Below are 26,817 nucleotides of genomic sequence, written 5' to 3' on the forward strand. Positions count from 1 at the left end.
GTTAAAGGGTCATGGAGATGGATCACTTATGTCATCGCTCCACAGAGATGTTACTGGTGTGGCAAAATGGCGGACATTCAAAGGTGCGTGATGCTTTTTTCGCTTTAGCCGGTTTCTGTGCAGCATGCGTTACAAATTTGCTTCGTTAGCGATTAAAGTTCCGTCAGGCTGTTGACGAAAGTGTAGTGAAATAGCAACTACCCTTCTTTGCCCTCCTGCTGTGCTTGCTGACACCAAGGCAAAGTGTAAACTTCGATTCACACCAACACCGGCGTGGATGCTTGTAGCATGCAAATTGATGAATTGACTTTGCAGATCGATCAAGGACCTCTGGGTCATCATTTCCGGAAACACTCTTCTCAGATCAAACGTATGTAGCCTTTCTGGACTGTGCGTTGCACCTGAGTAAAGTAACCGCTGCTCACCGCTTCGTATTTGCCCTCAGGAATTGGTTGGCACCGAGCTCACGAAAAATGCCGATCAAGTTCTCAATGGACTTCTTTACTTCACTGACCAAAGGTAATATGCTTGTTGTTTTGCTACTTACTAGTGCTGATAGAATTATCGCTTTTCATTGTACTCTAGGAAGTCCAAGACGACCGTGCCTGAAAGCTTTAACCAGGAACTGCTTTCCAAGCTTAGCACTCTTCTCGTAAGTAAAACTGAGTGTATCTCTTTAATTAAGCTCCCGGCCGCGTAATTACGAAGCTGCCGGTTTTGCCATAGATGTTGTTAATGGGCTAGTTTATTTCAGGGATTGGACAAAGAGCGCAGTTATGAACTGTTTTGTTCTTACCTAATATACGAGTATCGAGGCACCCCAGATGACTTGAAGGTAAGTGCACCTCATGTTTTCTTTCCGACCGTTTCATAAAAGCATGTGAGTGTGTGCCGCATTCGTGGGCAAGTTCCCCAAATTTTAGAACTCTGAAGTGTTGGCATGCAGTGCTGATCCCAATTTTTTTTCGTTTTTTTTTTTTTCACGTCACCAAAGGCAACAGTGGCGAGTGAGCGGAATATACCCCACATACTAAATGAGGTAACTTCTTTTTCTTTCTTTTTTTTTCTTAAGTGAAGCAAATTTTAGCTCCTGCCATCTTTCTTTTCCTTCCTTGTTTTCTTTTTTTTTCCCCATTTCTCTTTGAAGCGTTTATATTCAGCTTTCTCTTGCAGGTGTGGAATTACTATCGCATGGAACGCCTATTCAGCCTGTTTTGCTTGAGATACATTCTTGAGCACTGGCAGAACCCTTCTCATGTCTATGTGGTAAGGCAAACTTTTACACTTCTGTCACAGCTTTTCAAATAACTAAATACCATGTGCCATAAATAGCGCACCCTGCATTTTTCTTTTTTACGGTGTTGTGAAAGACCAAACCTTGGAGAGAACTCTCACTTATGCTAGCACAAGGAAACTTATATGCAATGTAGGGCATGAAACGAAATTCATCATCTAACAATTTACATTTCCCTTAGAATGATTTCGTAGAAGACAGTGTATTGCTTTCTCAATTCGTTATATAGTGCTTTTTTCCTTGATAATTTCGTTTGATTATAGTCTTTGCATATTGGCATTGTCCCCAATACATGGTAATGGTGAGCATAATGCTTTGTTTTGCTATTTATTTGTTGGTGCAGCATCTCTCAGGATCCACACATTTTTCCCAGATGACTGTCTACGGTTAATAAATATAGACGACCTGAGACAAAATGTTAACTTTTGCTGAGTAGGCTTTAGAACAACGGCAGACATTGTAAATTGTGCGATAATTGTTAATGCAATCATTAATTTCCACGTTTCCACACTGCAAAATAAATGTAGCACAGCAAACTAACTAGAACAACAGCTCATTACATGGTTCATTTCTCAAAAGTTCCTGTGCAGAGACTTTGTAACAATTGATGATTGTCCTTTAAATACAAGCTGACTACAGTTCTGCACAACACAACATTTCTATATTTCATAACAAGATTGCTGAAACCTTGTGGGACACACTATCTCACAACAAGGATGCAAATAATGCATGCGAAAAATTTATATTAGAATACTATAGCCAGTTTAAGCAGCTAGCTTTCCTTATGTTTGCTCTAAACTAAATAAAGAAACACAAGAACTATGTGTGACTTCTCAACTTTCAAAAAGAATTAAAATTAAAAATAGGTTGTTCAATGACTTCATCAGAAACAAGGATCCAGACTTACTGAAAGCCTACAAGACTTAGCAAAATCATCCAGATAAAGACGTCAAAAAGGCTAGGCGAGTTTACTTCTTGAATTTGTTTATTTCAGCCGCTGGATCAATGGATAAAACGTGGAAAAGACTTAACTCGGTGTTAAAGTACAAGACTTGCCCACTTGAAATACACATGCCTGTTACCAATAATTCAGAGTTTACAGGCAAGGCCCTTGCTGATGCTATAATAGGCACTTTGTTTCAGTAGGTAGTAGCGTTAAGTGTGGAAACCCCTTTAATAACCTTCCTTTTAGCCAGCATTCAATTTTTCTTACTCCTGTATCAGAAAGTGAAGTAATTGGAATTTTTTTAAGCTTAAGAAACAGTTCTGTTAAAGACATTGATGGCTTTCAAGTTGAACCCATCAAAAGCTGTGTACAATTTCTAGCTCCGTGTTTACTTCATATCTTTAATTTTTGTCTTACCCAGGCTGTATTGTAAGTCAGATGCAAATCGAACGTGTAACTGTTTTGTACAAAAAAGGCTACAAAAACGACCTCAGAAATCATAGACCGCTATCAGCACTCTCCATATTTTCAAAAGCTCTATAAAACGTTATTGCAAAACGATTTACGACTTTTGAAAACAAACAGTATTTTGTCGGACACCCAGTTTGGGTACCGTAAGGGTCTTGGTACAGAATATACATTACTTACACAAAAAGAATACCTTTTAAGAAAACTTGAAGAAGGCAGACTAATTGGTATTTTTGTAAATTTTACGGAAGCGTTTGACTGCCTTAATCGTGACTTACTAGTAAATAAATTTGAACATTATGGTTATCGAGGAAAAGCTGCGTCCCTAATCAAACCTTACCTTCAGTACCGGACTCAAATCGTTAACGTAGATAGTAACTACTCCGACCCATTGCTGCTTATGTCCGGTGTACCTCAGAGTAGCATTCTTTGGCTGTTTTTATTTAATATTTATATAAATGATATTGCTACACGCGTATGGTATTTGATTGTTCGAACGAGGCGCATGGACGCCATCACTCGAGAAAAGAGAGAGAAGAACGAACTGGGCTTGCGCTGTGAATCTAAGCGGTCAGCGCTGCAACCGCTGTTGTAAATATAACCTGTAAATAGTTGGTCATCTTAATGACTCGTCGTTCGCGTAACAATATTATATCCATGCATAAATCTGCTAAATTAATTGTTTACGCTGATGATACCAGTATTTTTGTAACAGGAGGATCATCTACTGAACTAATTAATGAAGTAAACATGTTACTAATAGCATTACAAGAATGGGCTAACCAAAACTATTTAAGAGTAAGTGTCTCGAAGACCAAAGCAGTACCTTTTTGCATTAAAAACGAAGGTGTTACAATAAATAATTCTCTATCAATTGACAGTACTCCAGTGGATATCATACCAAACTTTAAAACATTAGGAATAATCTTTTATCAAAGTATGCTGTGGAATACACATATTGACACTGTGCAAGCTAAGCTTTCGCAGTTAGTTGGACTAATTTTCCCAAAACCGCAGTGTCCCACCCTGTAGCATTATGAAAATTATTTATAACACCCTGTTTCTATCTAGGTGAAACTATTGCCATATGGTATAAGGAACAATGACACAAGTCAACCTCCAGAAGTTACACATATTGCAAAAATGTTTTTTACGAGCTATAGAGGGTGTTTCCAATTACATCGACACTTCTTCTTCGTTGTGCAAATATGATATTTTACAAGTCACTAAGATCCATGATTACAGAGTTTGTAAAACCTATAAGAAATAACTAAAAAATGGTATGTCCTTTCTGCGGTAACTGGCTTATCTGGCAGAAAACAAAGCCATCTATTCCACAAGAAATAACTAACCTTAAAGAATGCAAACATACAAAACAACATACGGTCAATAAACCTTACAAAATAAGTTACCTAGTCTACTAAATACATTACACAGAAACCAACTTACGTTAGAGAGCATAGCTTTCAAGGAATTACGCATTTTTTTTAAAGCCCCCTTAATACCTTTGTCTTGTACCACTGCAGCTGTGTCTAGATGTGACAGTAGCTTTGTTATATCTTTTTTTTTTCTTCTTCATAAAATTGTCGCAATGGAATATGTACTTTCATATTGTTAAGAAGTTTCTGTAAGTTTCACTATAATTTATGTATATGGCATCACATAACCATGCAGCCACTATTTTGTGAGGTCCTGTGGCTTCGTTAAGCTGTCTATGTTGGCAGCTTTTTCCGCTGGTCTTCAGCGTCATGTATGTGTTTGATGCGGATTAGTGAACTTGATGAACTTGATGCCTATAACACTTAGCTTTCTTCAAGGTTTCATTTTTTGGCAAGCTGCATTGACTGTATCAACTGCAGTATTGTTGAACACTTTGTGTACTCATTCGTGTGCTGGTGCATTGGCACATGTTGACCAACAGTACCTTGATGGGTGGTGGTGGTGGTGGTAACAACTTTATTAACAATCCGGCAAATTCGTGGCCTGGGCCTAGGCCACCCCCGAGGAGGTCCGGAGATCCTGTCTCCTCGCCGCCTCACGGGCTTGCTGGATGGCCCATAGTTGATTTCCGAGGTTTGAGCTGCGCAACGCGGCCGTCCATCGCGCCGCAGCTTCATCTGGGGAAACTGCATTTTCTTCGCATATAATGTCACATTCCCAGAGAATGTGTCTAAGAGTTGCGTGAGCCCTGCTGCATAGCTTGCAGTTATCATCTGAGTAGACGTCCGGATATATCCTCCTGAGATGGACAGGGTTGGAACCTTGATGGGAATGTATAAAATTATTTGCACTGTTAAAACTGGAAACTTGAAACTATGATTTCTTTTTAATCATGTCTTTATTTGAAGTTGCAATTGATTGAAGAGAATGTTCCTTAATGTCTTTCGTTTCTGTTTAGAGATTGTTCGATGGATTTTTGGAGCGCTTCAATGAAAATGAGATAATCATCAAAAAGGTACCAATTTCACTTTCGATCTTTTTAAGTTTAGTATATGTCTTGATAGAACGTTCTGTAAAACATGTTTATGAAAATATCAATGAATGGACTCCAACTTTCAGTTTTTGTATGCCATGATGTGCTGGGCATAGTATCTAAAAAAAAATTCTCTCCACACACTTGGACTCACTTTTTCTTAACTTGTGCAATCTAACTTGGCTTCATCTGACTAAATCAACTCAAGTGATAAGGTTTGCTTGGGTTGCATGAGAAGTGAACTTCAACATTGATTGTGCTTGTCTGACAGTTCTGATTGTTTGCATTGTCACTTCATAAAAGTGCAGTACAACTGTGTGGTTTCTGCTATAGCTAACTTCTTTCAATTCTGCGTTGTTTAAATTGAGTTCTCTCCTAATTCAGCCATGTTCGAAAGCTGCAAAAGGTTCTCAATTTCTTTTTTTGCTAGCATACCATTCAAACAAAATTTACATGCCTCATATAGTTTGAATTAACAGAAATTGTTTGCACGAACTTTGCTATAATAGAACTCATCATATTATTACTCTTCATGGTTGGAATATTGCGGGCGTTGTGGGGACTATAGCATTTAATCTGGCTCATAGAATGCACGATCACTGAAGTCAACTCTGACTTACCCCAACAGATTATTGAGCAGTTGGATTTGATAGTTGAAATCCAGCAGCCCTCAAGAGAGTCTCATGGACCTTACATGGTAAGCTAGCATCACTTTTAAAAGTTCACTGCCTTGCGCTTCTGCGCCCCTTCATTCCTCATGCTAGCAGTCTGTGCCATGCTTTATCATATCATGTGTCCCTGCCGTTTCCTGTGCATGTTGTGAAATTGACAGCATTTTCGAAAATAAACAAAGCCACAAAGGCTCCTGGAACATGCATGCGGTAGGTTTGGACTTTTCTCACTGGAATGTAGTTTTAAAGGACTACTGATGCATACTTGCGAAGTTGTTCAAACTTTACCATGTGCTTCTTACATGTGTCAGGATGTTGGGAAGCACTTACAAGTTATTGTAAGTTGATTGTGAAGTTAAGGTTTTGAAGTGTGAGCTTCCTTTGGCGAGCTCCCCAGCTCTGTCACGCGATACGTGTAATGCCTTGTATTTGGACAAAAATGCATAGTAATTTGCAAAGTTAAGATATTTATTCATTGTGATAGTGTAAAGTAGGAGATTGGTAGCTTTTTTAAGCGATAAGGAACAAGTTAAACAAAATAAAAATAGAATGCCCGTAGAGATACATAGGGCTTCTAAGAAAATGCATGGGGAAGCGTTTAGTAGGGTTGTGCCAACTGAACTTTGCATGTGGGCCAGCTTGAAGTTTGGGGATGGGCGAATTTGAAATGTGGGTTGGGCATACTTAAATTTGGGGGTGGGCCAATTTGAAATTTGAGAGTGACCCAACTTAACTTCGAGGGTGGGCTAATGTGAAATTTGAGGGGGGCCAGCTTGAAATCTGGGGGCGGGGGGGGGGGGGGAGGGGGGCAACCTAAGTTTGGAGGTGGGCCTACTTGAGATTTTGGGGTGGCCCAATGTCCAATTGAATGCTGCTGAGCGTCCTTCGAGTTATGAGCACGTCGCGGGCAAGCGAGCACGTTTTCATTGGGCCTTGCCGAGGTGCAGTGAGAATGAAGGTGAGAGCTTGTGTGGACAAGGAATGTACGCATAATACAGGCTTGTGAAAGTGACAGCGAAGGTGAAATACCATCTCAGTGATACACTGTCCCCTCACGCTATGCCTCATGCGCTACTGTGGCAGCTGGCGTTCCCTTTCAACCGCTCTGCTCCGTTGAAGCGCGTTCGCGCCCGGCATTCTTGCTGAATTGCTACAATTGCATTGAAGTGGTCGGATCCGGCGAGACAATCTGACATTTGTATGCTAAAGCCTAACCACTCTTTGTAACCGTAAAGGCCATGGGTAGACATGCATAAGCTGGGAAAGGCAAGTAAGCATAAGTAAGCAAAAACGAAGTCACATCCGAGCCAAACAATGCTTACACTTTAGTAGACAATTCTCAGAATATCTGTAGCTTTCTTAAAGTGCTCGACCTGGCGTCATCGACATTATCATGATGTCATGGCACATAGCAGAATTCGCTAATGTCATGTAGCAATAAGGCTAGGTGTGATAAATTTTCTCATTAAAAGAAGATGTTCTGGCACATTTCTTATGGCTTCGATCGAAGGAACAGAGCAAGCCAGTGTATCATGCTGTCATAACATATCCACCATCTGGTTACTGAAACTGAAACTGTTTCATTAAAACAAGTATAATAAATTATTTAGGGCAGTCTGACACTTTCCAGTTCATTTTTCTAGAATTGCTCAGGCTTGGATCTATGTTTTATGTAAAAGAAAGTTCAGTAGAAAATGACCAAGTCACTAGTACGTCAAGCTCAGCTGATTGAACCTATGAACACAGCAACACATGCCAGGCACTTGTTATTCAAGGACATTGTTTCTTTTACACTACAGTTGTCTGGTTTACTTACCAACTCAATATGATTTCTGTGCTGGGTCATGTAATTCTGTTCAGGGCATCTGATCTGCTTCATTTCAGACGAACACTCTGATTGGTCAATGGGTCAACTACACACTGCAAGAACAAGTGAGTGCTTCTGAGCATGCCACCCTCAATCTCATTTCTCTTACATCTTATTGTGGTTCCTTAATATATATTTTTTTATTTGCTGTCTTTCAGTGTGAGCTTTTAAAGATCGTCCTGCTCTACTATAAGGATATACAGCCAAAGCTGGAAAACATTATTCAGCTCCTCGACGTGTTTCAGGTATGGGAACCTTGACTGTGGCATTTCCATATTACCACATTCTGGTGGTGGCAATGTACAAGAGTTATTCTGTCCTTAGGTATAACCGCGCTTTAATTAACTTCACATAGTTTAATTTATAAATTAAAAGCCCTGCACTGTGGCATTCTGCTGTTGAGCTAAAGGTCATAGGTTCAATTCCCAGCCATGGTGGCCACATTCTAAAGGGTGGAATGCAAAAATGCTTGTTTACTGAGTTTTAGGTGCACATTACTGAGCTGCAAAAAACAAAAAAAAAAGAGAACATTACAGTACTGAGAGGAAACATCTTGAGTTAAGCTTTCTTTGCCTCTTCCTTCAACTTTCCCACTGCTGCTGCTGCTGCTGCTGCTGCTGCTGTCTTGCACACCGCGTTGGGGGGTGGTTCAGAGGGTGTGTATACATGACAGGAGTGTGGCAGAGAAGAAAGGCGATGCGAGAAACTTGTGTGTACCTTTGCACCGCATCAAGTGTGCACAATACCCTCTGGAGCTTCCTGGGCGTCACCACGTTAGCCTCTTGACAGCTATAATTATCCGTGACCCCCAGTAAAAGCGTTGCAGAAATTGCAGCGCTTACCTTTCTACTAACGTACTAGTCCAGAGGGAAGCTAGATAGAATGGTTGAGAGGAGGTGGGAGGTGAGGCAGATAATGAGTAGAACCAATGAAATCGCGAAACGAGTAAGTGACAGCCTTGCCACTTTTACTCGCAGTTCTCGTGCAAGGGGAGGGGGGGGGCAAGAGTGATAGGGAAAAGGTGTCGTGAGAAGGCAAGGAAACGCTGCTACTATAGGCATGACAGTAGTTTCTGGGAAATGGGATAAATTTTAGTCCAAGGTATGGTACGGTATGTTTTTGCTATTTCTGAAAATAAGCACCATGAAAATTTGTCCAGTGGATAACTTAACACAGGGTGTACAGAGGCAGAGCCAAATTAAAGCGCACTGTAGGGTCTAGGTGACACTATGGCAGCGGTCACACATAGAATGAACGTTTCTTTACCCACCACGGTAGCTCTGCGGCTATGGCATTTCTCAAGGTTGCGGGTTTGATCCTGGTCAGAGCAGCCACATTTTGACGGGGCTGAAATAAAAAAACGCTCATGCACTTAGATTTAGGGACACATTAAAGAACACTAGGGTGTCAAAATTAATTCGTAGTTTGCTACTATGGCATGCCTCATAATCTGATTGTGGTTTTGGCGCATACAGCCCCAGAATTCAATTAAAGTTTGATACTTCTGCCACAATGCGATGTGCCATGTGAGGCAATGAATAACATGCACTGCAGTGCTATGCAATGAATATGCAGTGAATAACATAATTAGTTATTTGTTGTACTTTAAAGGAGTTCTGGTTCCGTAGTGTATTTAGTGGGTCAACAGCTCTCCAATAAGGAAATGAAAATGAGGCATACATTTTCTGTTGGTGCTCTTATAAGGAATGCCAGATGGCCAAAATACTAAAGCCCCTCCTCTCTTTACAGCTCTCTTTCACCAGCTGAGTGTTGCTTTGAAATGTTGAAACCATCATGAAATGGGCGTAGCACAGCAGACGAGGACAAAAATAAAGTTGCCAAAAGGACTTGTGGTCTCTTTTTTTTTCTTTTTTTGGTGTCTGCTTCGTTACTTTTGTTTTCTAATGGGTCTGTACCAACTTGTCCGAATGTCAACCTTGCAACTTTAATCCAAATAAATAAATAAATTAATCAATCATATCACTTATTGTTTCCATTCCTTGCTCTTTGTTCTTTGTGTTCTACATTGATTCTTATTGCTTGTTCTCCAACAGAAGCACAACTTTGGGCAGCGACGTTCTTTCAGGAAGCTTCTAGGTGACAGCCACAGGCCCATGCTCGACCTTATAAGGTATGTGAGGTGGACATATTATAAATCGAGCTCCAAAATTTCGCACTTGCATGTGACTAAAGTGAATCTGATGACTGGGTCATAGCATTTTAAGTGCACTTTGAGACTGTGAGCGAGAAGCACGTTCTGGTAATGCAAGCCTACCTTTGTGCACCACATTGTACTTGGAAAATGCTGACTCCCTGCATATGTGCGCCTATCACTTTCGTTGGACTTTGTTGCAGTTACTTAGAATGCCTTGTGCTCATAGAGAGCCTTGATCTTGACTGGCTACATCGATGCCACCAGGATAGCAAGATGTGAGTGTCTTCATCCTTCACTGTCAAAGTTGAGAGTCAAGTTGGGAACTTGAGCTTTTTGTTTTTCCTTTTTCTTATTCCTCCCTCCCCCCCATTCAGGACAGACCATCAGCTGCTGAAAGATCCGGATGCACTGCAGGTGAGACAACGTTTAGTGGAATGTATGTTTCTGTGCATTTTGTATGTGTATATACTATCTTTTTCACGTCAGCTTGTTTTAATTTTTGGGTTTGGAATTTGACTCTCTGTCTCTCTCCCCATATTTATTTCACAGTCATGGAAATAAACCCCTCTGTTGCAAGTGTAGTGCTCCGTGTGTGTATGGGCTTGTGTGAATCACTATTGCACCACCTATCAACACATCTGCACTGGATACGTAAACTTCCTTACAAAATGTGGGATGTGGCCCCTCTGTTTCGTTATGTGTGCAAGTGTGGTTGGCGCCATAGCACAGCAGCGTTGTGCTTTCCGTCTGCATGCAGCAACTAGACCGCAGCATGTCCTGTCTGGGTGGAAACCCAGCCCATGGCCCCTTGCTGCTCTCATGGCTTCTCGTTCGCTCCTGGATCCTGCCGGGCACTCGGACAGCCGGACTGGGAAAAGAGGCTCTCCGTATGGACGCCTTTGGCTATCTCAACAGTGCACTGCGGCACCCCGCTTTCTTTGGGGATGGGGTACGTTTTAGGGTTATCGGGATCAGCATCTTTATCTCATTGCTGCTTGCTGCTTCGTGGTGCTCCTTATCATTGTACTGTTTCATGGTGCTCCTTTCATGAATTAGTCTATTCATATATCTACACTCGCCCAAAGGGCATTATAAAAGGGTGGTTATAGCATTTCGCATTGCAAAAAATGGCATAAAGGAGAAAAAGAAATTAACAGTAAAGGATATGAAAGATACGAGACAGTTGCATAAAAAAAAGCAGGAAATGCAACATACTTATAACAAAAACCTGTTCAACTATGCAAGAACAGCAGTAAACGCTGAAAAACTTTGCTTACTTAAGGCTGTGCAAGGTTTTGAAGTTATACAAAACAAAGGCACTTGATCATGGTTACCTGCAATTACCTATTTACAGTCGACTCTCGTTAAAACGGACCATGATAATCCAACAAAAGATGTCCGTATTATCCGAAGTTCATTATATTCAAAACGCCTCACTTCCAAAACTTTTGTCACGATGTCTAACAACTTTATTGCTAAGAGTGAGTAACAAACGTTCCAAGTAAAAAACAAATAAAAAACATTGCAGTTTTGCCCAAAAGGCAAAGCATCGATTTTGATAGCAAATTAATCAAGATAAGCGCAACAGCAGCAGCGAGTGCATTGACCTTGACAGCCCATTGAGTGCTGTCTCTCACCTCAATGCGAACAAAACGTCGAAGGCGCAGCGCATGCGAAGCTACCAGCACCGGGAACACTTTGTCCACATTGCAGATTGCTATCAAAATACGGCGCCTACGCGGGCGTGTACTTTGTCCACATTGCAGATCACTTTCAAGATAAGGTGGCCGCGCCGTAAGCAGCAACTGCTGGAGTCTAAACCTCTCTCTCTCGCCTCCATGCCTTGCGTGCATGCCATGCGGCGCGTTCCTGCCCCGTCTTCCTCCCTCGCGCGTGTAATATTGAGCCACAATCGTCAGCTGACCTGCACAAGTCAGTTGTCAGCCCATGTCAGCTCTGCAAAAATATGTTTTATGCGCCCGATTTTGAAAAAAAATTGCTGCTGATTTTGTCCGCTGTAGCTGATAGTCCATTGTAGCGCAGTCTGTTAAAAGTGAACATCGTTGCAGTAATAGGTAGAACAAACTAAGGCTGAAATATGGTCTGTTATATCCAAAAGTCTGTTGTACCCGGGTCCATTGTAACGAGCGTAGGCTGTACTATGTTAGTTCTTGGCTACCTGATCCAGAATTGCCTTGTTGTTCTAATGAAAATACCTTCTAATTTAATTTTATATGCATATTTAACCAAGCAAAGGGTAATGCCATGATTTGAGACAAGTTCCATGTGCTTTGCTGATAGGGAAGTCCTGAAGACCTTCTTTTAACATGAAAATATTGAGTAACTATTGCGTGTAGCATGATTAGGTAGGGTAAAGTGCAAGCGTTAGGTTGGATAAAGTGCAGTGATCATACGTTAGTGAAAGCTAGGATTCACCTCAATTTGAAGAGAGAAAGAGTAAAGTTGGTCAAGGAGATAAGGCCAACATAGGTGCAGTAAGGGTAAAAGCAGACAAATTCAGGCTGGTACTTGCAAACAAATATGCAGCCTTAGAACAGAGAGATGAAGATGACATAGAGGTAATGAATGAAACTGTAACTAGGCTGCATTCAGAGGCAACAGTTAAAGTGGGAGGAAGGCACCAAGGCAACCAGTAGGCAAACTCTCCCAAGTAATGAGAGCAGCATTCCGGGCAAGTTGGTAATCCATTACTCAAATGATATTGCGCAACAAAAAACGACACGGACGTGAGAGAACACGACACACCAAGCGCAAACTTTCAACTAAGTTTATTGTACCACTGAATCGATTTTATACATGTGAAGCAGTGTAGACTGCACATGCGCATTCATGTAACATAGTTACGAGTCATGTGATGCTGCCTCCAAGAAACTTAGTTCTTTTTCTGTGAGAGCCAGTGAAGGGAAGCTAACACACTTATCACCCAATTTCACAATCATCTGCGCTTCAGATATTTCACGGATGACAAGTAACAAAGGATCTAATAAAGAAACGACAAAGAATGAACGTGTCTAACTGAAGAGATAAGATGGAGCTTACGGAACTATCAAAACTGATCAACAAGGCAAAAATAAGGGATATTTGAAATTACAATGTGAGAAAGAGTGAGGAAGCTGTAAAAGATGGACGCAGCATGACATCAGTGAGAAGGAAACTTGGCGTAGGACAAAGCAAGATGTATGCACCGAAAGATAAGCAGGGTAATATCATCGGCAATCTCAAAAGTATAGTAAAAGCAGCGGAAGAATTCTATACTGACCTGTGCAGTACCCAGAGGAGTCAGGACATCTCCACACGGAACAATAATGAACAGGTTGCAGAGACTCCTTCTATAACTAGAGATGAGGTCAGAAGGGCCTTGGAAGGCATGAAACTGGGAAAAGTGGTAGAAGGTGGAATAACAGTGGATTTAATCAAAGATGTAGGAGACATAATGCTTGAAAAACTGGCAGCTCTCTGTGAAGTGTGTATCGACATTAATGGTCCCTGAAAACTGTAAGAATGGAAACATTATACTAATCCACGAAAAGGGACGTGTTAAAGAATTGAAAAATTATAGGCCGATTAGCTTACTCCCAGTACTATATAAAATATTCACCAAGTTAATTTGCAATAGAATGAGGGCAACACTGGACTTTGGTCAACCAAGGGAAGAGGCTGGCTTCGGGAAGGAATACTTTACAATTGATCACATCCATGTCATTAATCAGGTAATTGAGAAATCTGCAGAGTACAATCAGCCTCTCTATATGGCTTTCATAGATTATGAAAAGGCATTAGATTCAGTAGAGATACTACCAGCAGTCATATTGGCATTGTGTAATCAAGGAGTACAGGACACTTACGTAAATATCTTGGAAAATATCTACAGAAATTCTACAGCTACCTTAATTCTACACAAAAAAAGTAGGAAGATAACTATAAAGAAAGTGGTCAAACAAGGAGGCGCAATCTCTTCAATGCTATTCGCTGCGTGCTTGGAAGAAGTACAATAGATAATTTCTCGAATAAACAGATGTCACTTCTGGCAACATCCTTTTGGGGGCAGTCTTTGCATTCCACACTTAGCACCTTATACCCTCGCTGCAATATTAAATGTTCCGTTTCAGTGGTGACAGCAGTTGCTGACAACTTTGCAAAACTAACCGCACTCTGTGACTGATCATGTTTTGTGTGTTTGAGGTTTCTTGAAGCAACTGGCAAGGTTATAATGGAGCCTCACTAATAGTGTCACTTACACAGTGTGACAAGGTTATGATAGTTTTAGTGACTTCAACTGCTAACATGGGAACAAATACATGTATGAATTTTACTACAGTTATTTTTCACCTAAGTCAGATGTGCTGTAATCAGCTGCTCCAATGAGTCTTTAAATTCTTTCTATGCTCAATTCAAATGAATGAATGCATAAATGGCAAAGAGTGTGGAAGCAGGGTCAGACCACTGTAAGTTTCCTATGCCTTCGAAGACATTACAGCTCAAGATGTGCTAGACAAGTCCAGATACCGATTGTTTTGGAAGCACTTGAATTTCGGTATAAGGAGGCACAAAAGCAACACACTTAGTTGAATTGTGAGAAGTGCTGTAGTACTATTAAAAAAATAATAATAATATCCCGAGGCATGTACTCTGCTTGACATCGTTTCACAGATCCTTCCGAACAAGGTTCATGCCATTGTCTACGAGCTCATCATTCTCCTGGTTGAATCGTTCAATCATCGCAGCCTTGGTCCCATTGAGGTGAGGAGACTTAGCCCTTTAGGAAGCCATTCCCAAGATAATTTCTCAACGTGAAACATCTGTAGATTTGTTGCACCATTGTGCCTTTTGCACTAACAGGAAAATAATTTGATTTTCTGGGTGTGCCGGCACGGACTACTTAGAATTGATAGGTCATCAAGCCTTTGCATTTTTTCAGATCTGCGCACTGATTTGCTAAGATTAAATTGATGTCAGTTGTGTATAAAGTAGCAACAGGATCACAACAATGAACTGTTGGAAGTCACGACTGTGTGTGTATATAGATGCTCTTTTTGTTGATGTCCGGCTCACGCTTCATTAATGTTCTTATCTAACCAGAAGTTGGTTACACTGAAATTTTATGGTAGATTTTGTTCTTATACGACAGATGGAGCGAGAAAGCTTATTGATTTAGAGTTTCTGTATATGGCTCCTTTAGGAGCCAAGGTTGTGCACAGGTCCACCATCTTGCATGCAAAACGAACCATGTTTTCGAGGGAAAGCCACACGTCACATTTACAGGAGTCAAGCCCATTATGACATGAATGATTGTGTTTGATGTATGCTGACCCGCCGTGGCCTACCTGCTTTGTGTGGGACAGTTGAAGACAACTTTATTACAAACTTGCGCATATTAGCTATGGTAATTGTCCAATTTATTCTGAATGAATAGAAATATCCCACTGCATGCATTTAGATGATGTCGCCTAGTGCTAAATCTATCATTGTGCACAGCTTAGTGGCTCCATGTGTCGAAACACATGCCAACCAGCAGCCTTGGACGACTTCAAAATACGGAAAAAAATAAGGGTTTTATTGTGTGATGTCTGCACACACACACACACACACACACAAAAACAACACAATATAGACAAATTTTGGAAGCAGTCATCTGGACGTTGGTCATTGAAGAAAGCATGGAACTGTGGTGACAGAGTGATGGCTTCTTTGCGTTGTGTGGTTGCTTTGGAACCACTTGACTATGTTTGAAGAGCGGTTGTGTGAGTGGCGATTGGGAAAACAAGGTCTCAACTCTGGCTCCTTAAAGGGAGCCATATGCAGTAATTCTGTATCAATTGTTTGTGTTGCTCATGTCTTTTCTGACATGGCAAACCGACGCAAAAAGGCTGCACTTTCTCTTTTTTTTTTTTGATTGATGCATACCTTCATGAACTTATGAACTCTGATTTAGAGGACTTTGGTATTGATTATGAGGTGTCTTGACGAGACAATGACGAGGACACCTTGTTGGCTGAAGAACACTGATTATCTTGATTGTGTTTATTTTATATCTAATTAAATTAATTAATTAGCATGCCTTAACGCCTGTTAAAATTTTCAGATGAAACAATTCAGAACATTAATCAGTATATTGCCAGTTGGACAGAAATTGGAGAGAAATTGAATTTGTTGCACTTTGAAAAAGGCACCCAAAAACCCAAAGGGGTAAACAAAAGCGTTCTTCGGCTCTGGTCCCCGCGTCGCTCAGGTGGCTGCCACCGGTTTCATCAGGGTTCACACCTATGCCCCAACATCACTGTTCAGTTTGGTGTTGGGTGAGCCTTACCACTGAGCTATTACACCACACTCACGCTTGGCGATTTCTACGGGGTTTAGTTCACCGTGCTATGGATGGTTGATTAATTTTTTTATTTGATTAACAATTAATCATTCATTATTTTAGCCTTTAATCAATTAATTGCATTCTATGCAGGGTTTTTCATGGATTAATTGAATAATCAAAATTCTTGCAGGGCACGCTTAAAACGTGTGAAACACAGTTAGTATTTACTTTTGTAGGACCCTATTTTGATGTTTGAGAGATGGAACTAAGTTTGAAACACTAATTTTTGAACGTTTGATACAGGATAATCTTTAACTTGTTAAAGGCTAAATGTAGTTGGCACTACTGGCTTTTGAAAAGATAAACAGTATACATTATAAAATGGCAAAAGTGCAAGGTGAAGTCCAACTTATGTGCAAGAAATTGTTGTATGCACAGAGAAAAGAAAATTACTGGTTTACGATTGTAAACCACATGCTCTTTCCTAAAGACCAAAGGAATGTCGATTGGCTGGGATGTTTGGGTGAAATCAACACCTTCTTTGAGTGGCCATGGAAACAGCATGCGAAAATAGATGCTGGGATGCTATAGATTTGCCAGAATCAACACGACCTCCGTCGCTATGTCAAATACATGCTCCAAACTGGCAGGCATGCCGTACCATGTCTTTAGTGGACTGGGAGTGGCACGGCGATCAATGACTAGGTTGCTGTAGTGTGCCCGGAATTGCGAGGGCATTTCAAGCCTCCAGCTTCAGAAGTGTGGTGGTACGTGGGGAAAGAGAGGGGAAGTGTTTGGCGCAGCATCACTGGGAAAAACAGTCGACAGTCACTCTACCACAGCAGCCACCATTCCAGTACGATTTGAAAATCTTCGCGCAACTCCCGTCAAACTCTCAAAAACGATTAATCGAACAGGCCTAAGCAATCAGGTCAATTAAATGAAAAGCAGACATCGGTGAAGATGAATTGTGGTGTGGGATACATTTACTCGATGCATCTTTCATCAATATTACCAACCATACACCACGCAGACTCTGAGTGTGGTGGCCTCAGTGCATATACAGTTCAACCTTGTTATGACAAAGTCGCATGTGATACAAAAATGCTTTCATTATATCCAGTATTTAATGTAAGCATATATTCGTTACCCGCTGATAACCATATATTCGTTACCCGCTGATAACGACAGGAAACATTTGAGATTTACTTCACTATAGCCGATAATTTGCTATCTACATGTTCGTTATGTGGAGGATCAATTGTATTTCGGAGGTAATGACAGGCAATACTGCAGAACAAGGCTCACGTTGCAGGCATCACAAAGTGTAAGTTGCTCTTTTATGGCTGTGCCCATTGTGAGAGCCCGTGGCTGTCACAGCAAATGAGCACGAGGAACCGCTGAAGTCTGCTGATTTCTTTTTCTTATGATTTCTGACAGTTGTGTGAATAGAGAACACACCATGTCTTACTGTTCTGCTCACGTTTAAAGGACTAGTGAAGTACTCATTGACTTGCTATGTTGGGTGCTGCGGGTGTAATGGATGGTTCTTGGTTTTTATTCTCTATTGCAGCCACTGTTTCATCTTGCAGAGAAGCTTCTTGAGTACCCAACTGTTGCCCAAGACTTCTGGAAGGAGGTTTGTTCCTTGCTGTTGGTTTTCCCTGTCTTCCCCGGGATATCCCTTTTCCAATATTCCATTTCTTGTAGTGCTTTTTTTTTGTCACACCCTGCAATTTTTTCTAAGCATGCTTGACCCTTCGATGGCCCCGGCTGTGTATCTATAGTACCACAATGCTGCCCTGAGTATTAGTTGACATCCTGTCTTGAATTGAAATGTAGCTTAATCTGGATGAGTTTGGATCCAGCATTCTAGATTTAAAGAAACCATTGCATGCCCCATCTGGGCTAGAAACATGCGCAAGGGGTATCACAGTTTTATACAGCTAGGCAATGCCAGCTTTTACGGTTAGCATTGCGATTTTTATATTGAAGGCCGTGCCGCAGTACGAATGACTTGCAACATTTGTACACATGTTGTGAAGTGACCTCATTTTCTTCAATACTTTCATGGCACGTGATACGTAGAGTGGCATCTTTATAGCTTTCACATGCTGTCTTGCAATGTTTGAAGTGGCAAGGGGGAGAAAAAAGTTTCACATTTTTATGTGTTATTGTGAGCAATGGTTTTTGTGATTAAGGGTAATGCACGCTGAACCATACCTGTAGGAGGCCTAAAGCTGATGTGGCAGTGGTGGTATTGCTTGAGTTATTGTTGCCTTGCATTTATGTGGCATTCAGTCTGGACATTTTATTTGTGTAACTGACGGCATACTATCTCGTAAAATTAAAAAAAAAAAGAATGTCTATACTACCCCCAACTGCCGGTGCTGTGGAATTCACCCGGCTACGCTTCCGCATATGCTATGGGAGTGCCCAACACAGTACACGCAGACTAGCACCACGACTCTCTCGTCGAGGTTGCATGAGGCTCTGCGGAGCTCCGCCCTCGACGACCAAACCTGGGCGACCCAGCACGCCCGCGAGGCGGCGGCGAGGCAAGTCCTCAACGTCCCTTCGTGGGAGGCTTAGGCCCGGCCATCATAAAGTGCTGGTTCTACAATAAAGGTTTATTCCTCCTCCTCCTTCCTCACGCACAACGTGGTGGCCTGCAAGATAGCTATGAGGACATGTACAACGATTTACACTTTATCCCTCTTTCTCAATAATTTAAAGTACAGCATAATGGAATGTCAACTGTCATGCGCGTGGCAAGGGGTTGAGGCAAGAGAGGGGCTGCATTCTTCTACGGCAGCTGCCGCTCAAGGTGCGGCCGTGCAGGTGCCGTATCTTGAAAGCGATCTGCGATGTGGCCAAAGTGTGTGCCCACGTGGGCCTCATCTTCAAAGCAATTTGCGATGTTTGCAGAGTGTGCGTAGGGTTGGTAACTTCGTATGCGCTGTGCCTTCGACGTTTCGTTCGCGTTGAAGCAAGAGATGCACGAAGGTCAGTTCGCTCGCTGCTGCCGCCACGATTTCTAACTCCAGCATTTTTAGCGAGTTTCCGCGGTCATTGAGCAAGATGGGTTCGTGTTTACCCATGCGTGCTTGACACCATGCTTGTTAACTTAATTAGTAGTAAGCAAATGTTTACAAGTTTCTACGGCCGCTGAAGCTATTATATTGTTACGTAGAAAGACGCAGACGACAGGCTATGTACAAATATATTTACAAGGAAAATACGCTGCGCTTGGCCAAGAGGCAACAGCCCGCGCTAGCTTCTAAATCGTCGACTTCGTCTTCTTCCTGCTCAGCTCTTCGTCAGTGGGAGCATACCCCGTAGCACTACCCCCGGCGGCAAAAGCGCCGTCCCGGAGCGACTAAAGGCTGGACTCTGAAGCAGTGTAGTAGCTCTTGAGCCTACTGACGTGCACGACATCACTAGACGCCAGAGTAGATGACGAGGTTGAGCTCACAGGAGCAATTTCATAAGTCACAGGCGTCACCTGGCGCAGCACGCGGTAGGGTCCTGTGTATCGCGAAAGGAGCTTTTGTGAAAGTCCGACGTGACGAGAGGGCGACCACAAGAGCACGAGCGCACCAGGCGAAAACTGCACGTCACGGTGGCGGGCGTTGTACTGACGCTGCTGAGTGGTTTGCGAGTCCGTCAGTCGAGCACGGGCAAGCTGGCGTGCATGGTCGGCGAGAGCGATGGTGTCGCGCGCATACTCGCTTGTTGAGATCGAAGCAGGAGGAAGTGCCGTGTCAAGGGGCAAGGTCGGTTCGCGACCGTAGAGCAGATAAAAGGGAGAAAATCCGGCGGTGTCGTGCCGGGAAGAATTATAAGCGAATGTGACGTAAGGAAGCGCAATGTCCCAGTCGCGGTGGTCCTTGGAAACATACTTTGACAGCATATCGGTAAGAGTACGGTTTAACCGCTCTGTCAGGCCATTGGTTTGAGGATGGTATGAGGTAGTCAGCTTGTGTTGAGTGGAGCAGGAACGTACAATGTCGGCGATAACTTTCGAGAGGAAGTTACGACCACGGTCAGTGAGCAGCTGTCGCGGGGCGCCATGAAGTAAGATAATGTCCCGCAAGAGAAAGTCCGCGACGTCAGTGGCGCAACTGGTAGGGAGAGCCCGCGTGATAGCGTATCGGGTGGCGTAGTCAGTTGCGACGGCTACCCATTTGTTCCCAGAGGATGACGTGGGAAAGGGACCGAGGAGGTCTAATCCAACACGAAAGAACGGTTCCACAGGGACAGTGATCGGCTGGAGATGACCGGCAGGTAGCACCTGAGGTGTTTTCCGACGCTGGCAGGTATCACAGGCAGCAACATAGTGTCGGACAGAGCGAGCGAGACCAGGCCAATAGAAGCGGCGGCGGACGCGGTCGTACGTGCGGGTTACGCCAAGATGTCCTGCAGTAGGTGCGTCATGCATCTCAAAGAGCACAGTCTGTCGTAGATGTTTTGGCACGACAAGAAGAAGATCAGATCCGTCAGGGAGGAAGTTCCTTCGGTACAGAATGCCGCCCTGGAGGACATATCGGCGAACGGATGCGTCGGTAGGTGTAGAGCGCAGACGCTCGATGAGTACTCGCAGCGATAGGTCTCGGTACTGCTCATCGGCAATGTTAACGAAGGCAGACACAGAGAAAATGCCGTCGGCAGTACTACTGTCGGCGTCGTCAGGCTCGTCTACCGGGTAGCGAGACAGGCAGTCAGCGTCCTTGTGTAGTCGGCCAGATTTGTAGGTGACAGAGAACGAATATTCTTGGAGGCGTAGGGCCCAGCGACCAAGTCTTCCTGAAGGGTCTTTCAATGAGCATAACCAACAAAGCGCGTGATGGTCTGTGATAACGGAAAAGGGTCGGCCATATAAGTATGGGCGGAACTTCGCAACCGCCCAAACTAGGGCCAGACACTCACGCTCAGTGATGGAATAGTTGCGCTCCGCGGGTGAGAGGAGCCTGCTGGCGTAAGCGATAACACGGTCGTTGCCGCGCTGGCGTTGTGCCAGTACTGCGCCAATTCCGTGACCGCTGGCATCAGTACGAACTTCGGTAGGCGCAGACGGATCGAAATGGGCCAGAACGGGAGGCGTTGTGAGAACGTCGATTAGATGCGAGAATGCAGAGGCCTCGTTAACGCCCCACTGGAAAGGGGCGTCTTTTTTCAAAAGCTCGGTTAGTGGTCGTGCTATGGCCGCGAAATTTTTCACGAAACGGCGGAAGTAGGAACAAAGGCCGATGAAGCTGCGCACATCCTTGACACACTTCGGAACAGGAAAGTGCGTAACAGCATGGATCTTGCCTGGGTCCGGTTGCACTCCGTTCGCGTCAACGAGATGCCCAAGGACGGTAATCTGGCGACGGCCGAATTGGCACTTCGATGCGTTCAGTTGCAGACCGGCGCGACGAAAAACGTCCAGGACTGCCGAGAGGCGCTCGAGGTGCGTAGCGAACGTTGGGGAGAATACTATGACGTCGTCCAAGCAGCACAGGCATGTGGACCATTTGAAACCGTGAAGAAGGGAGTCCATCATGCGTTCAAAAGTGGCAGGAGCGTTACATAGACCAAACGGCATTACTTTGAATTGATAAAGACCGTCCGGAGTTACAAAAGCAGTCTTCTCGCGGTCGAGATCGTCCACAGCAACCAGTAGCCGGAGCGGAGGTCAATAGAAGAGAAGTAGCGAGCACCATGGAGGCAGTCAAGGGCGTCATCGATCCGAGGTAGGGGATACACGTCCTTTTTGGTAACCCTGTTAAGGTGCCGATAATCCACGCAAAAGCGCCATGAACCATCCTTCTTTTTTACCAGTACAACCGGTGACGCCCATGGACTACATGACGGTTCTATGATGTTATTGGCAAGCATTTTGCGAACTTCAGCGTGAATAACTTGACGCTCAACCGGTGACACTCGATACGGGCGGCGATGAATAGGAGGGGCATCGCCGGTATTAATGCGATGTTTAACAGTTGTAGTTTGGGCCAAAGGACGATCGTTAAAGTCAAAAATATCGTTGTAGGAAAGCAGAACGCGGTAGAGCTCACGAGCGTGCTCGGACGGCATGTCGGGCGCAATCATTTTCTGTAAGTCGGCGATGGTGCAAGTTGTCGACTGAGATGGTAGAGGAGGATCGGCTGAATTGCTGTCTACCTCAATAGATGCTATTGAGTGATCTTCGAATGAGCAAAGTTGGGCCAGAGACATCCCGCGTGGCAGCACTTGTGTCGTCAAGCCAAAATTGACCACTGGCAGGCAGACGCAATTAGCCGTAATAGATAAAACGGTATGAGGTACCGTGATCCCGTGTGTAAGGAGGACGTCTTGTAGAGGAGCCGCGATATAGTGACCGTCGGGCACTGGTGGGGATGACACTAGGTCAACGTAAGTCAGTGCCGTAGGTGGCAAGCGAACAAAGTCGACGGAACTGAGGCGACTGGGGTGTGGTTCAGCGGGATCCAGAACAGGCAGGTCAAGGCGGAGAGTACTGTCGGAACAATCAATGAGAGCAGAATGTGCGGAGAGGAAGTCTAAGCCGAGGATGATGTCGTGGGGACAGTGGGCGATGACTGTGAATAGCACGACTGTTGAGCGATCGGCGAAGGAGACGCGGGCGGCACACATACCAATTACGGGGGCTGTTCCGCCATCGGCGACACGGACAACAAGCGTCGTGGCGGGCGTGATTATTTTTTTCAGGCGGGTACGAAAGTCCGCGCTCATTACCGACAAATGCGCCCCAGTGTCTATAAGAGCAGATACAGGAACACCGTCGACTTGCACGTCAAGAAGGTTCAGATGAGTGGGCAACGTCAGTGGAGGATTTGGCGGCGTAGGGAGCAATGCAGCGTCACCTCGAGGCGCTGCATCATTCAGTTTTCCGGCTGGGAGCGGCGTCCGAAGGGAGTCGGCGAAAAGGAGCGACGGGGCTGGGGAGAGCGAGATTGTCGTCCTTGGGGCGAAGGTGAACGAGAATAGGGGCGGTTCGGCGCAGGAGAGTCAGTGGCGGCATTATCGGAGCGTGCGGCATAAGGACGAGAAGGGCCACCCGAGGGGCGGGAATAGGCAGTATAAGCAGACCGGGTCGGGGAAGTCCAGCGACTTCGACAGTGCCGAGAAATGTGCCCGATGCGACGGCAGTGAAAACAAATGGGCTTGTCGTCAGCAGGGCGCCATTCAGCTGGGTTGCGGAAACGTGGTGGGTAAGACGATGCGGGACGGGGCGGAATCGAAGAAGCCGGATGGGTATCAGGGTGATGGGCCAAGCAGATGGTGTGAAGGCCCATGTTTTCGAACTCCTGGCGGACAACTGCCTGGATCAGGGAAACCGTGACTGCTGGTGCGTTGGTGGGGCTGGAGTCGAAGGCAGCCGGATAGGCGGCCTCAATCGCACGCCGAACGATCTTGGTAATATCGCCGGTGGTGTTGAGACGAGGAGCGTCGGCACAGGAAGAAGTCGCTGGGGTGTTGGGCAGACGGGCAAACTGCTGATCGATACGTCTGCTTTTAGCGAGTTCCAGGCGGCGGCACTCTTTGAGAACAGCATCCACCGTCGCGACGTTGTTGAATACGAGCAAGTTGAAGGCGTCATCGGCAATGCCTTTGAGGATGTGGGAAACCTTGTCCGACCCAGGCATGTGTGCATCAGCTTTGCGGCACAGAGCCAGGACGTCCTGAATGTACGTGACATAGGGCTCTGTTGACGTCTGCACACGGCCGGAAAGCGCCTTCTGCGCGGCAAGTTTGTGACCGTAGGGGTTGCCGAACAAGTCTCGGAGCTTTTGCTTGAACGAATCCCAACTGGTGAGCTCCTCTTCGTGCGTCCGAAACCAAACTCGAGGTGTGCCACCGAGGTAAAAGACTACGTTGGCGAGCATGATAGTGGGGTCCCACCGGTTATTGCGGCTGACGTGTTCGTAAAGGCTGAGCCAGTCCTCGACGTCTTCCCCATCTTTTGCCGAGAATACGCCAGGATCACGGGGAGCGGAGAGGGTGATGTAGGTCGTCGAAGTGGCAGCAGGTGAAGGAGCCGGTGGAGTCGGGTTGGCGTCGCCGGGAGCCATGAAGGTAGGCTCGACGTACCGGCCACTGCGAAGCTCCGTGACGAGGTACAGGGAACGTCCACCTCCACCAAATATGTTACGTAGAAAGACGCAGACGACAAGCTATGTACAAATATATTTACAAGGAAAATACGCTGCGCTTGGCCAAGAGGCAACAGCCCGCGCTAGCTTCTAAATCGTCGACTTCGTCTTCTTCCTGCTCAGCTCTTCGTCAGTGGGAGCATACCCCGTAGCAATATCCTTACTTCGTATAGCTATCTGCTAATTTGCTATCACAATTGATGCTTCACCTTTCGGGCGAAAGTGCGTCATGTTTTTTTCTCCGTGCCATGCATTGTGGGTTAGCGCGATGAACGCGCGGATGGAGCAAGAGCTATCTTGACGTTGGGTATGTCGGACCGCGTTGGTCGTGTCTGGTTACGTTGGCTGCGCCAGCGCGTCGAACTATAGATGTTCACGCAAATGTGACGCAGTGTGTCCGTGCATGTGCGCTCACGCTACGTTGGACTATATATGCACTTTGACCAAGTGATATTTTCTGACTTTCATTTGTTTGAATTTTCTATGATTTGAATTTTCGTAGCATCTCCGCATAATTTAAATTAACAAGCTTTTACTGTAGCTGTTTGGCTGATGCAATGCACTATTAATCGCGATGCCATGAGTAAGCACATTGCTGGGAGTGTATGCTACAAAGTTTTGAAACACTTGATGTAAATAAAGAATTTCAAATCTTTGTGCTACCCTTAATGTGACCTACAAAGCACACTTTCTAGGGCACAGTAAGATTATAAAGCAAACTTTTTTCCTTGTGAAATGGGAGAAGGCTAGGCGGAGTGTTGCTTGCCTGGTGAGGCCCTGGGTACTCATAAGTTTTAAGGTTCAATTTGAACCATAAAAAACAAACTTTTGTGTCTTTGGGTGCTATATTTAATGTGACCCACTTAAACTGTCTTTTGAACTCAAATAATGCAACTCCTTTTTTTCACTGAATATGCAATGTGATTTTGGCATAATGGTAGAGCACCCACGTCAGAGCTGTGGGGTTTTTCATTAACACCCACGTAAATTCATGAACCTTTCTCGCTTTACTTTCATTTCCAAAGCTTTGAGCGTGATGTTACAGAGAAATCCTGATTTGTAGCTCATGAGTGCTTAGCGCAGTAAAACTTTTACGATGAGGAATTTGTAATAGGTGTTTCCGATTCAGAGTCTGTCATGGGTGAAGTACCTACATCAAAAGTGGATTTTTCTGTGACTGAAATATTTCAATACTTTATTCACATCTTATACCTTAATCGTGAAATGAACTGTTTTGTGCTTTCTGTGTCAACAGTTCTGGAGAAAAATTTGCACGCTGTGTCTGGAGAAAAAAAAAATGACACTCCAAAGAACTCAGAACTAAACTGCTAACAGAGAGGAAAGAATACATGAATTGCTAGTGACTGGGCAAAAAACTGTGCTTGTACTATGCCACTCTTCGAACGCACTGCTGACCTTTCCCACTGTCTTCTTATTGCAGGGTGAAACTTCTGGACTAGGCCATCTGCTTGTCGAAGCAGAAGAAATGTTTCCCTTGAAGGCGGAACCACTAATCCAAATGCTAGCTGCATTAGCTAGGGCAAGCCCTGAGAGCTCGCATAATGTGAGTATGCTGCTTCATTAAAGATGAACCGAGGCTGTCTGGTCAAAAACTTCTGTACATCTGAACTTTGAACTAGTACTGTAAAATTCCTAAGACAGACGACCCAAACGGCATGACTAATCAGGTATTGACTAACCAGGTACTGTCTGGCATGACCGATGAAACTGATCTAATTATTTGGTGGGTCATATTAAACAAGACGCAGAAAAAGATGCTAAAACACACTGATTGATTTCGCAGTATTTGACCAGTTCTAACACAACACTGAATTGAATGTGCACCTCTATGTTATCAAAGTAGAAAACTAACATAAAAAGGCCATTAAAGCACCTAAACATAGTAGAACGTCAACGTGCACTTCATTTTTTAGCAAGAAATACGTAGCATGCCTTATTCTTGCAAGAACAAGAAGATGCAACCAGCAAACTTTACCTTCACAGTATGCAAATTTACACATAGTGTTCGCCCTCAACAGTCTCAGACAGCACTTTATTGCTGTCTATAAACCACAATATGGCCTCCATACGATCCATTGCACGTTTCACATTCTGTACTTATCGAACAACTCTGGAACAATCCCAAACTGGGTGGTGGCCCACGTCTAGACTAACCACTTCACTAGTTCATCCTGCAACACATGCAATTCCTTGAAATGCCATAAAAGACATGATGCAACTTGTTGCTGCTAACTTAGCATATAAAATAAGTTACCTTTTAAATGAGGTTTTGTAATTGAAGAATGAAAGTGGCGCATTGTCACTGTCATGCTGCGTGAGAACTTCATCTCTCACCATCTTGTGATGGCAATGGCGATGATGCTGCCTAGGCTGGCTCTGACAGTAGACTGTTGTGAAAGCTGCAAACACGGTTTTGGTTTTGTGTTCGATTGACTACGCAG

At 44.1% G+C, this 26,817-nt stretch overlaps 1 protein-coding gene and 1 long non-coding RNA gene across 2 annotated transcripts in view; one reads left to right on the plus strand and one right to left on the minus strand.

Moving 5' to 3' along the window:
* Positions 1-7: 7 nt before the first annotated feature.
* Positions 8-26,817, plus strand: part of Nup188 (nuclear pore complex protein Nup188) — a 76,000-nt gene continuing 49,190 nt past the window's right edge. Inside the window, exons 1-18 of the mRNA XM_065443948.1 lie at positions 8-83; positions 316-370; positions 446-519; positions 586-652; positions 755-835; positions 995-1,039; positions 1,174-1,266; positions 5,107-5,163; positions 5,810-5,878; positions 7,737-7,784; positions 7,878-7,964; positions 9,774-9,850; positions 10,075-10,149; positions 10,249-10,288; positions 10,632-10,823; positions 14,546-14,635; positions 17,773-17,838; positions 25,797-25,919. Of these exons, the coding sequence (XP_065300020.1) occupies positions 67-83; positions 316-370; positions 446-519; positions 586-652; positions 755-835; positions 995-1,039; positions 1,174-1,266; positions 5,107-5,163; positions 5,810-5,878; positions 7,737-7,784; positions 7,878-7,964; positions 9,774-9,850; positions 10,075-10,149; positions 10,249-10,288; positions 10,632-10,823; positions 14,546-14,635; positions 17,773-17,838; positions 25,797-25,919 (1,356 nt within the window). The 5' untranslated portion in view covers positions 8-66. The remainder of the gene's footprint in view (positions 84-315; positions 371-445; positions 520-585; positions 653-754; positions 836-994; positions 1,040-1,173; positions 1,267-5,106; positions 5,164-5,809; positions 5,879-7,736; positions 7,785-7,877; positions 7,965-9,773; positions 9,851-10,074; positions 10,150-10,248; positions 10,289-10,631; positions 10,824-14,545; positions 14,636-17,772; positions 17,839-25,796; positions 25,920-26,817) is intronic.
* LOC135911628 (uncharacterized) lies at positions 4,651-26,702 on the minus strand. The gene is made up of 4 exons (XR_010567409.1): positions 26,631-26,702; positions 13,155-13,268; positions 8,990-9,066; positions 4,651-4,969 (listed from the first exon to the last, which is right to left on the minus strand). It is a non-coding gene; the product is annotated as an uncharacterized lncRNA (long non-coding RNA).

The sequence above is a fragment of the Dermacentor albipictus genome, chromosome 5 (assembly GCF_038994185.2).
Source record: "Dermacentor albipictus isolate Rhodes 1998 colony chromosome 5, USDA_Dalb.pri_finalv2, whole genome shotgun sequence".
NCBI classification, from domain to species: domain Eukaryota; kingdom Metazoa; phylum Arthropoda; class Arachnida; order Ixodida; family Ixodidae; genus Dermacentor; species Dermacentor albipictus.